Consider the following 12,203-nt stretch of genomic DNA (forward strand, 5'->3'; position numbering starts at 1 on the left):
GGGCAGGAGTGGTATTATCACTTTCTTAATCATCGGGCAACTAGGCACAGTGAAGATAAATGATCATGATAGGTACAGAGAAGGGACCTTAATAGTTGAAGGTTCTTCCTTTTGCCTAACTCTGACATAGGTTCTGTGATTAAGAGATATGTGTCTCATAGAAGCAGGAGTCATAACTCTTAAAAATATTAGCCAACTTTTTTGGGAAAACCATGTTTTAAGAATTAGAACCATAAATACCCCAGGGTCATCTGTTTATATTCCCTGGCCCCTTCAAAGTGTGAAGTCCATATAAATCAAGAATTTAAATCAAAGCACTTGAAATAAGCAACTACTCTTCATCTATATTTCTTTTTCACAGAATATTCAGTACTTAGAAATCCCTTGATTGCTCTTATTACAGAAGGTATTTCAAAGCTGTGGATTAAAAGGAGGAAAAGAAGGCAGATAAATGCACTCTGAACCTCCATTTTATTCTAGCTATGTCCCATGAGATGTCATCAGAAGGAATGAGTTCCAAAAACTGCTACAGAAGAGGCTGTTGAGTTATTATAAAATGATCATTTTTATTTTTCTTTTCATTCATTTATATTTTGCCTAAGGACAAATGTATATAAAGTCTTTGCACTTAGTTAATGCTCTGTAAAATAGAATGATAACATTGCCATTCTTAAGTATGTTACTTTGCTTTTCTACTGTGTATTCTTGTTAAATCTAAGATGTATTTTCATATATATATGAAATATATATCCTAAAAACTGTTTTCAATGTAATTTAGGAACTGAAGGGTAAACATAAAACAATTTGACTAAAAGTGGGTGTGATTTTCTTATCTGAGCCTGCCAAAAATTCACCAAAGAAAAATCATTCAAATGTCTTTGCAGTTAGATTTCTTTTATAAATTGGAAGCTATTCCATCATAGGAGATGTTGTGAACCCTAATTGATGAGTATTTATAAAATATTTCCACAATGAGATGAAATGACAAAAAGCTGAGATGGATTAATGGGAAGATGCCTGAATGACAGTGTGAAGATATGAAAGTATAGGTGAGCCAAGTTTTATTGATTAATTCAGCAGCATTTGTTTCCTGAGCATTCACAGTGTTGATAGAGAAATAAATTAAACAACCCTGTCCTTCAGGAGCTCATGGTACAGAAGGGTTCTGAATTTTCATTTTGTTTGACAGTAAAGCTTAATATTTATTTTCTTAAACCCGAATACTGTGTAATTTCCTAGGACTTACTTTGTTTTGCTATATAAAAAACTAGCTTGGTTATGAAAGTTAAATTAAATTGACTATAGTTAATCTCTGAAATCAACCTCATTATAGAGTCCACTCTTCATAGTTTAGAATTTTATGAGTACGGAGTAATTAATCAGGAATAGACTATTGTCTGACCTTGCTTTATATACTTGATAGAGAACAACTTCATATTAAACCATTGTCATTTAAGTAAGATAAAATGGTCAGGATGATCAGCCCTCTACTGCCATTTCCATTGCGTGGGAACTGAGTTTCCATCTTGTTTGCTGTTGTTTATTTTTTGCCACATGTTAGCAAGCCATTGTCTTTCTTCTCTCCATCATTATCCCCATCCCCACACAGATACATAGGTAAGGTCAAAGGAAACATATTAGGGCATATAGTTTGACATAGTAAAAAGAATGTAGATCATTAAGTTAGATAGATCTGGATTAAATTCCTGATTTCTTTGGATCTTAGGCAAGTTTTTTTTGTTTTTTATTTTTTGTTTTTAACCTCATTCTATATATAGCTTTCCTCATCTTTAAAACTGGAAGAGTGAGTGTTACAGGCTGAATTGTGTCCCCTCAAAATTTATATGTTAAAGTCATAACCTCCAGTACCTCAGACTATAACTGTAATTGGAGATAGAGTCTCTAAAGAGGTAATTAAGTTAAAATGAGGTCATTAGGGTGGGCCCTAATCCAATGTGACTGGTATCCTTATAAGAAGAGGAAATTAGGACACAGATGGGTAAAGATGATAGGCCACGTGGTGACACAGGGAGGGAGAAGAACATTTAGAAGCCAAGGAGACAGGCCTTAGAAGAAATCAACCCTGCTGACACCTTGATCTCGGAATTCTAGTTTCTAGAAATGTGAGGAAATAAATTTCTGTTTCTTAAGTCACCCAGTCTGTGATACCTTATGTATGGCAGCCCCTAACAAACGAATACAGCAACAGTATCTAAAATGAAAGGTATAGGAATTTGAAATATTATACTGTATGCTATAATATATAGTGAGTGATTCATACATATAGCTAGTATGATTATTAATATTAGTAGTAACATTAGTATCATAATTAGCATTGTAAAGCACTACCAAAGGTTTGTGAAAGAAATAATTGCCCCAAAGGAAAAAATAATGAGCTTATGAAAATTCTTTTAAGCAGGAGGAAATTTAAGTGTGTCCCTGGAAGCTTTACTTTAGATCAGTTTTAATGTATAGAGCCTCATATACTTTATCTCTAATAGAGGGATATGCTCTGAAATGTTGCCTCCGTGTTTTCTGGCTTAATGCCCTTTGGTTTTAATCATTCTTTCTTTAAGAAAGAGAAAGAAATTGCCCCTTATGGAGAGAGCCCTTACCTTGCCTGAGCATTGTTTAAGAAATGGGGCTTGGATCTCCCCAATGATATACTTGACTCAGGCAATGTTGTCAGTTCCTCAGTTAGCTGAGCAGTAAATCTGATCATTTCTTTGCCAAAGATAAAGGATGTTCTTTAAAATACATGAAATTTCTCTCTTAATGTTCAGTTCCTTCAGTTTTGCTTTATTTAAAGCTACTTTATCATCAGTTTTGGTGTTTATTTTTAAAATTTGGGAGTAGACAAAGTAGATCATAATAAACCATACATTGAATAAATACATTGCAGGGCTCTTTCTAAAATCTATATCACCTATCTATCTCGTATTCCCTCGTGGCTCCCTCTGTAATGCAGACATTTTGTTCATAGTTTTTTTCATCTGTTATTTACCCTCCCTTTCTCCTCGTGGAGCTCTTGGTCTCCAGGAATTCCTTTAGGGAAGCTATCGATACATCCCATGGGTCAGCAGGACAGCTTCTCCCCTGCGGAGGGGAGAAGAAGGCAGAATTAAGAAAGGGAAGATCCGGCTCTACTCTCAGTTCCAACACTTAACACCAAATCAAGTCATTTAATCTCTTTGAGCCTTTGTTTACTTTTCTATTAAAACAGTAACAAAAATATTTGCCATTAACACTTCAGTGGGTACTGGGGAAAGAGACATCAAATGAGATACTCGCAAAGAAAGCAGTTTGAAACCCATTTGAAGCTATGGAATTATAAGACCCTACTGTTATGAACACTCCCAAAAGAGCCAGGGGTGTCCGTAAGGGGAACCATGGAGCAAACTAAATATGTAAAAGAAATTGAGAAACTGTGTTTTTCAAGTCATCAGTCATTACGAGACCCTTGAGCTCTATACGTCTTCATTTCCTAGAGGAGATACTTGTCATTTTCAAAGTCTTTCCATTTTGGTTTTATTATCTGTATGATAATTGACATGAATAAAAGATAATTTTAAGTTAATAGCAATAACTACATCTACTGGCATAATGTATTTTATGTCCTTGATAATCTATTTTCCAAAAGGATTTACCAATTTACAGTAAAGAATACAAATGTGAATAAGGTTGATGAAAGAGTAATAAAATAGAAATAAGGAATAGGAACCTGATATAATAGAGGTAGACAGACATACCTTGGTGCCTTGATATTTTATACTAAATTCTCAGGCAGTGTTCAAAGAGTACCAGAGAAGGAGTCTGACATCTTGTTTCTTATTCTAGTTTACCTACCAGGTGGTTTGCATGCTAAGACTTATACTTATTACTTAATTTGTTATTCTACCTGCTATACTTTTCTACCAGTAAATTATCTAGTTCTCTTTATTTTTTCTATTTTAATTCATTTATTAGTGGAGTCTAGTTGATTTACAATGTTGTGTTAGTTTTAGGTGTACAGCAAAGTGATTGAGTTTATATATATATATTATATATGTACATATTATATATATAATATATGCATATTTCATATATATATTCTTTTTCATATTCTTTTCCCGTATAGGTTATTCCAAAATACTGAGTATAGTTCCCTGTTAGTTCTCTTTAAACTTAACTCTTTCAGGTCTCCCTTGGGAGATGCTTCCAAACTTGTTCCATTTTAATACCAACTGAACATTATTTCAGAAAAAGCTAATTTGTTGTTTTTAAACATAAATATATAACCGACATTATATATAAATGCTTTTCTGGAGCCATTTTATTTATAATTATTTGATGGGGAAAATAATAAATTAATTCCAGGTAGTCTATTCTATTTTCTAACTAAACTTTCCTTTTTTTATACACATACATACACACACACATACATGCATATTAATGCACATATGTATATATATATTATTTTTATGTCTAATGTAAATCTTAAAATGGACCATGATTCTGTTCCTGTTGGTATCCAGAAAAGTAATATGCTATACGTATATGGAGCTGCCAAAATCACCATCAGCTCCCTCCCAGTAGAGAGCTATCCAGTTATGAAAACAATAAGCCAAACCCATTTTTGGTGCTTTCAAGACAAAAGAAGTTGTGTGTTAAATAACATGTCATGCTTGTTGACTATTTGAAGATGAGTATATCCACCTTATCATGGCTAATGGTGACAGTGTGGAGATTCCATTCCTGAAATACTGTGCTGGCTGGAACTCAGTAAAGCAACTTCAGCTGTTTGCAAACTTGCAAACACTGCAATATTAAATGGCCAAAATACCACCACAGCATTTTTTTCATCAGTTGAATGAATCACTTTTTGTTAGCAAGCAGGAAATTTCCATGGTTCTGATTATTAATAAATGTAGTATGATCTTAGTACCAGCATACTGAGCACAGTGAGAAACCAGCAATCAGAAACGCTAGTCTTTCTCGGAGTAGAAAGCATGTGATTTGGTATTGCATGTCTTAGAAGTAAAAATCATTAATGGATTAAAGAGGATTCTTGTGGTTCCTGGGATGTTCCCAAAAAGTTGATTTGTAATCCACATTTAAAAATAACAAAATTAACTTTTTAATTTGAAAATGTAAAGTAAAATAATTCCATGTTCCCCCTGGGACTCTAGGCATTTTATATTAAAATTAACAGAAAGCATGTATTTATCTTTAAAAACCATGCAAGACAACAAAGCTAATTAAAGAAGAAAAAAATAACAAGTTATCAGAGCAGAGGCTTGTAACTATTAATTAACTTCCTCTAAAGCCAACATTGGACTATGGAAGCATTCAGGGTCTTTAGTCACCCTTACTAGCAAATTCAGTACCAAGAATACATTTTAAAATTTATTTCTATATAGCAGAAAAAGCTGTATGCTAAGGACTTTGTACCTTTTATGCCCTTTTCACCTATAAAGTTAGAATTATCTAACATAGTGATATCCTGAATTCAGAGCAACAGAGGCAATAAAAATAATTTAAATCATACTCTCTTTCTACTTACCATAATATTGTCATAGTGTAGTTTCATTCTTTGTTTATTTAAAAATTGAAGTCACGGTGACCTTCTGGCCACTACATGTAAGAAGTTGTGTATTTATCTTTTAAAATGCTCTTCCTCTTTGTATTCTTTGTATTGAGAACTACTGAACAGGGCAGTGGGTGAAATATAAGCAGAGTAGAAAGTTTGTAAAGTTATTTGTATGGTGAGAAAGCCAGACTAGCTTTGGAAAACATGTCAGATTTAGGGGTCATGGCTTTGTTTTCATTCTGCTTCATTCTCATGAGAAGGTGTGAAAAAAATGAAGTACAGTCAACTTTGCATCATTGGTATAGTTTATTGTAGAATGATATTCAGCTATGATTGCTATATGGTAAAGCCAGGCTTTTGGAGGCTGGAGGGTCCAGAAGGAGACTTAAAGGAGGTACCACTTATTTAAGTCGGATATTTGGGTCTCTGTTTCCAAACAGTGTTAACAAATGAAATATGCCATAGGACTGCTGTGAAGACCCAGCTAATAAATCTGAAGAACACTTTTGCAAACTGTAAAGCACCATGTATATGTGGCTGCTGTTATCAACTTTTGACTTTTTCTTTCTGTAGTGACAAAATTATTTCCTGATAGAGTATGGATTTATTTCTGTAGCAGAATCCACTATATATTTAGGACCGAATAGGGTAAGATTTTATAAATTGCCACAAAATGTCACAGGCTGATTTGCACTTTTGGTGATTCTATATATTAATCACTGAGTAACCTTCAGTTTTCCAAGTAAAGAGTAAAGGGAATGATGATGACATTTGTAGTCATCTACAGAAATGGAATTACTTAAATTCTTCACAGATGGTGAGATATCAAGAGTAAATCATCATAGCCACATTTCTGATTTTAAGAATCTTTGAGGGTGTTTGTGGATAATAAGGAACAAACATTATTTTGCATGTAGAATTAAACATATACTTTCCATACTACAATCCCAAACTTTCCAGATGACTGTGGAGGGCTTTTCAGACACCATCCCCTAAGAATTGAGAAACTCATAAAAGGAAAATAATGTTATGCTGCATACAATACACAAACTGAGCGTATTGGAGCAACTAGAATAGTTACCTTTCAAAGAGGACAGATTAGATGCTATATGCCTCAGAATACAACGTGGCTTAATGCCTTAGAAGAGGTTGGCATATGACATATACTCCTAATTCTAGCCTCATAGCAGCTTACTCTGTTATTTCTAAACAAGCTGAATAACTCATTTCTTCTTGAAACAACATGATTCAACCCAATATTCTCTGTAAAGTAAATTGATCAGTGATTGAGATTTTTAGTAAATGCTAGAGATATATGAATGCTTGTCTAATGTTGCTTTAAAACAATTTCAAGGATTGAACTATGTTCAGTGGGAAACACAAGAAAATCTGATGCCAAATGTTCTCTGAACTTTGAAATGAGTGACATATGGAACTACTTACTCACTGTGGGTGACATACACACAATCATAGAAACTACAATGGTGTAGTCTATTCTGGCTACCAAATCTGCATGCTTTTTCCCAAATTCAGATTTTAAAACTTGTTTGTAAAAATAGATTTTTGAAATTTAGGAGATGCAAATATTCTCTTTATTTTTCTTCCTCTTTGTTTTCTAAGTATTTTTAAGTCAATATATTCTTACTAACCCCTGGGTTTATAAATTATAAGAGCTAAAACACAAGTAAATATTAAAAACAACACTGAACCCACTAGTCATAATTGATAATACTGCTTTTCAAGATTAAAATTCATTAAATTGAGGTTTTTTTCCTATGTCTCCTATGTCTTCTTTTTGAAATTTAGCTTGGAAAGGAGCTAGAAACTGTTATAGAATACCGGATAAACACCACAACTAGGGAAAAAAGTATAGAGTTAATTTTTTAAAGACCTCCAGAATTAATTTTTACCACCTTTTTTATAGCAACATAAGAGGGAAATAGGCAAATGCTTTGAGTCATGTAACTTGGTTTTCTCAGGCTTTCTTTTCTGTGAGGGTGACAGAGGACACAGGCAGGAAAGGAATAACGGCTTTGGACTTCCACGTTACCTTTAGTTTTGTGTGGCCTTCCTGGAACTGCTCCCTACTCCACTGACCAGAATATTCTGATAGCTAAGAGATGGGGGAACTAATTTCCTGTCTCCTGCCTGCCCTGGCCTAGATTGAAGAAGGCGGAAAAGTTGTTTGTCACAACGTAGCAAAGCTCTCAGACACAGCATGTTATCTGCCCTCTGCCCTTACACAGCAGGATCTGAAGATGCGAGGAATGTCTCTGGCTAGCATCTGCTTTGTTATTAACTCATTTTGCCTGCGTCTTTAATTCGGGGTGACAGCCGCTTTGGATGCCATCCCGCTTGGTCACCACATACTGGCACGTGGCGGCCGTTTCTCTCCACAGCTGCCTGTGCAGAGTCTCAGCAGTGAACCCACAGCTGGCAGTGCGCACTGCAGGGTCCTGACGGCTCCCTCTGTCCTTGCTTTCGCAGCTGGCGCCACGTACATCTTTGGGAAGAGTGGAGGCCTCATCCTGTACACCTGGCCGGCCAATGACAGGCCCAGCACGCGCTCTGACCGCCTGGCCGTGGGCTTCAGCACCACCGTGAAGGACGGCATCTTGGTGCGCATAGACAGCGCCCCAGGCCTCGGGGACTTCCTTCAGCTTCACATAGTGAGTACCGGGACTGTGGCCTGGATTCTCTTGTCTTCCTGGTGGTCTGAGTTGGTGAGCCAGATAAATGCGGTGGAACATTCTAGACAGACATGGCAAAGGGGCATATGCTTGTAACGTTGCCTCAGTGGGTTGGAGCCATACCCAGGAGGTGGTGTGTCTTAAGCCTCATTCTACCCCTCAGATATGAGCCATGATACTCAGAGGGTACCTCGGGGATAGAAAATTTAAAACTCTTCCTGTCCAGACTCCCTCCCCTTCTGGGTGGTTTGACCAGTCATGAAACACTTAACAGACCCCTTAGGTGTAAATAAGAGACTGACCTGCTATGGTTCATCTTAACCTGGTGCAAGCAGCAAGGCCACCTTGAGTGTCAATGATCTCCTAAGTTGGGAGGATCAGCAAAGGTTTGCTGTAAAGGGCCAAATAGAAATATTTGGGGCTTTTCGGGTCATAAGTCTCTGTCAGAGCTACTCAACTCTGCCATTGTTAATGTGAAAGCAGCTATAGACAATACATTTTTAAAGAATATGTATGACTATATTCCATAAAAATATATCTATAAAAACAGGCTGCAGGCTGTGCTTTGGTGACCCCTGCCCTAGCCTGCAGACACTCTTGTAGAGACATAAAGAACATGTGATAAAAACTGAGGCCAGAGTGGGTGGGGCAAAAAGAATCAGCACATTGACCAAGAGTTGGTGTATTTGTGTGTCTTGTATATAGAGCAGTTTGCTTGTATATATAAACCCAATAGGATTGCACCCTCACTCACTGCAGATCATTAAGAACACAGTGCAATTTCTAAGAAATTAAAATGATTTGGAGGAACAATTACTTTGTTGTGAGGATAGAAAATATTTTTAGAGCAACAGTTAACCCATTTTATCACCAGTGCAGTCTGCAGTTAAGAAAGTAGGCTAAAGAAGGATATGATTCTCATCCATAAGTACCCAGAGTGCAGCCACCAAGAGCAAAGAGAGGAATTGTTCTCATTAGTTAGCAATGACAAGGCTAGGAAGAATGGATTTAATGTGGAGCAATAAGAATGAGGTTTAAATAGTAGGGGGGGAAAGCAGTTAAGAGGAAAAGTCAACTGGGGATTATCACCAACCTCCAAAAAGGAGGAAAAGCAACATTTAGTGGGAATCTCTGAATGTGAGTTTTGCTAGTGTGCCTATCTGCCGAGGAAAGCAGAGGGAGATTTCATTGCTGGGCTCTGGAGTGGAGGTGGCTGGCTGGAACCAGAGCAGCAAGCTCAGCCCTGGAAGCAGTGCCCGGCTCCAGCACCTGCTCTTCCAATATGCCTTGGAAACAGGAGCAGCTGGAAGGAAGAGGCTTAAGCTGGAAGCCTGTCTGATCTCAGCGTGAACCAGAGCAGGTCAGGACTCTGCTTAGGAATACAGGGAAGGACTGCTTGGAAACGATCACCTTCAAAATGTAGAATAGGGGTCTTGAAGAGAGTTGTGAACCTTTAATGCTTCCTCAGATGCTTCAGGGACCATGTGGTACTATGAACCTGAGCTTAAGCATCTTAAAAAGCCATGCCAAGGAGCACAGAGGAAGGCAGCCATACTTAGTACAGTTTATCTTTATTTGGCCTGTAAGAACCACCATAATTTACAAAACTGTGAGATTTATGCTGCATATAACTTAATGAGTATTTCATGGCAGCTATAACTAGTCTATTATTACCAGCTCACTTGCATTTCCACGGGGATTTCTCTTCTTTTTTTATTCAGTGTGACTTACTAGGAAGAATAATATTTGACACAGCTATGAGCATCTTTTTCGAGACAGATAATGTGCTACCAGTTTATCCATTTCTTCCCATTCCTGTTTTGTAAAGCATCTCCACTTTTAAGAGAAATGTTGTGGGTTTTTTTTTTCTGGTAGTTTAGTTGGAGTTGGCAGTGTTTTTATAAAATGGATATGAGGATTCTGGGAACTTCTAGGAGGAACCAAAGCATTCCATGTTAAATCTTAATAGCAAAAATACAAGAAATTTTACATCAAAACGTGTAGAGCCCCCTTGGGTATTGTAGACTTATTCCAATGATGCTTTCATTGCTTAAACAGTCTGGAAAATTCCAACAGATTGTCCTTGAGAGCTTGGGTTAGGAAATGCCATCTGATATTTTTAGAGAAAAGTAAAAGAGACCCTACGATGTAAAGAAACCACACCATTCTGGAATGGACCTGACATGCCTGTGACCCTCTTGAGCATGGGAACCCTTCATTGGTCTAGTAATTTCAAATCATTTTTTGTTCACTAATGGATCATTTCTGGGGTCTACCAGAGATAGAAAGTGTGTGTGACTGTATTCCAGTAAAAATGTACTTATGAGAACAGGCTACAGGCTGTACTTTGGTGACCACTGCCCTAGGCTGCAAAGGTCCTCTTAGAGATATAAAGAACATGTGATTAAAAACTGAGGTCAGAGTGGGCAGAGCAAAGGGAAGATTCTTTACCACACTGGAGAGGGAAGTTCCAAGTGGAAGGTCAAAAGACTTGATGACAATATCCAGCCTCTTGTTTTGGGCATTTACATAGACGCATCAGGAGAATGAAGTCATAAATACCTACTAAGATAATTTTATATGACTTTCACAATCTGTCATGTGTGGATTTGTTTATTAAACACAGTTTGTTTCCTTGTACTAAAGAAAATTACTCAAAAAGAAAGGAATTTAAGTGCCACTACCGAGAGCGGAAAGGGTTGGACAGGAGGTAAAAGATTTCATTCCCCCTTGCAGTGCCCCCAGGAGAAGAGAAACTCACGGGCACAAAGAGAAAGTGATGACAGACAGGAAGAGGACATGAAGGCAAGGTGAATCCCAGGGGCAGGGGAAGAAAGGACGAAGTGGGCCTGAGGAAGAGAGGACACGTCTGCCTGGAGACGGGCTCTGGCATGGGTCACGTGTGGGCAAAGCTTCATTCTTCGAGTGTGGGTGTTGATTGTGGAAATAACCAAAAATACCTTGGTGCTACTTCTGAGTGGTTGTCAAGCTAGTACGTTGCTCCAAAACAAAGTCTAAACTCTGAAATTAGTGTGTGTGGGGCGCGGGGGAGAGCACGAGAGAGGAAGGAGGGAAAGAGATTGAGAGTTTGTGTTTTATATACGGCTGCTGAAGGCGATTCCTAGGAATTCCTGGAGGTTTTGAGCAGTGGTAACACTGTCATTGGAATAAGCCCTTTTTACCCCCAAGTTAACCTATTTGAGGGCAGAGAAAATGCTCTTCCAAGAACACTGGGAAGTGTGACCCCAAGATGAGCACTCACCCTAAAACAGACTCGCCTGTCGTCGAGACCCCAGAGTAGGAATGGCAAAGAGGCTTCATCTCGCCTGCCCGCTCTGAGTGCCTCTCACTCTCTCAGTGCGAGCTTTGCATCGGGAGCATTCGTGAGAGCAGTAGGTAAATCCAGCAAGTAGGAGTTCTGGCTTCCACTAGCCATGTCTGCCACTCTAGGCTGCACAGTCCTTCCTCACCTGCTTGAAGTCTCCCGTATCTCTTCCTTCGTCATCCTGAAATCCCCACACATTAAAAACTCTTTAGGGAACTAGGTATCTTTTTCAACTCTTAGTCCCCTGGAGGTCTTTGAATCACTGACTAATTAGTTTAGTCAGTCTTCTTATTATCCTTACCCCACCAGGCTAAGGTCAGCTGCTCTGACAGGGTTTGAGTTCTGTTTGAATGGTTGAGAAGCAAGAAGGAGAAATTAGCATGGCTGATTTGGGGACATACAACACTTGGGGGGATGGCAAGAATTTGTGGAGAGAGCTTGGGCAGAATGAAGGCATTGGTGCCCTAGGGTGAAGAATTGGTGCAAAGAAAGAGACACTAAGACAGAGCTGGGTAGGTGCTGTAGGCACAATTTTTCCTGTTTCACAGTTTGCTCAGATTATCTGTTGTTCTCACCAAGTGAATGGAGGCTCTTCTTTCTTTTGCTGATTTCTTTTAAA

General features: G+C 37.9%; 1 protein-coding gene across 13 annotated transcripts in view; it reads left to right on the forward strand.

Annotated features, from left to right (window-relative positions):
- The window catches only part of NRXN3 (neurexin 3), a 1,648,091-nt gene that overhangs the window by 1,262,833 nt on the left and 373,055 nt on the right, over positions 1–12,203 (forward strand). For all 13 annotated transcript variants that reach the window (XM_057543493.1, XM_057543494.1, XM_057543495.1 and 10 more), the window contains one exon: positions 8,057–8,238. In XM_057543493.1, the coding sequence (XP_057399476.1) occupies positions 8,057–8,238 (182 nt within the window). The remainder of the gene's footprint in view (positions 1–8,056; positions 8,239–12,203) is intronic.

Source organism: Balaenoptera acutorostrata, chromosome 3 (genome assembly GCF_949987535.1).
Source record: "Balaenoptera acutorostrata chromosome 3, mBalAcu1.1, whole genome shotgun sequence".
Taxonomy (NCBI): domain Eukaryota; kingdom Metazoa; phylum Chordata; class Mammalia; order Artiodactyla; family Balaenopteridae; genus Balaenoptera; species Balaenoptera acutorostrata.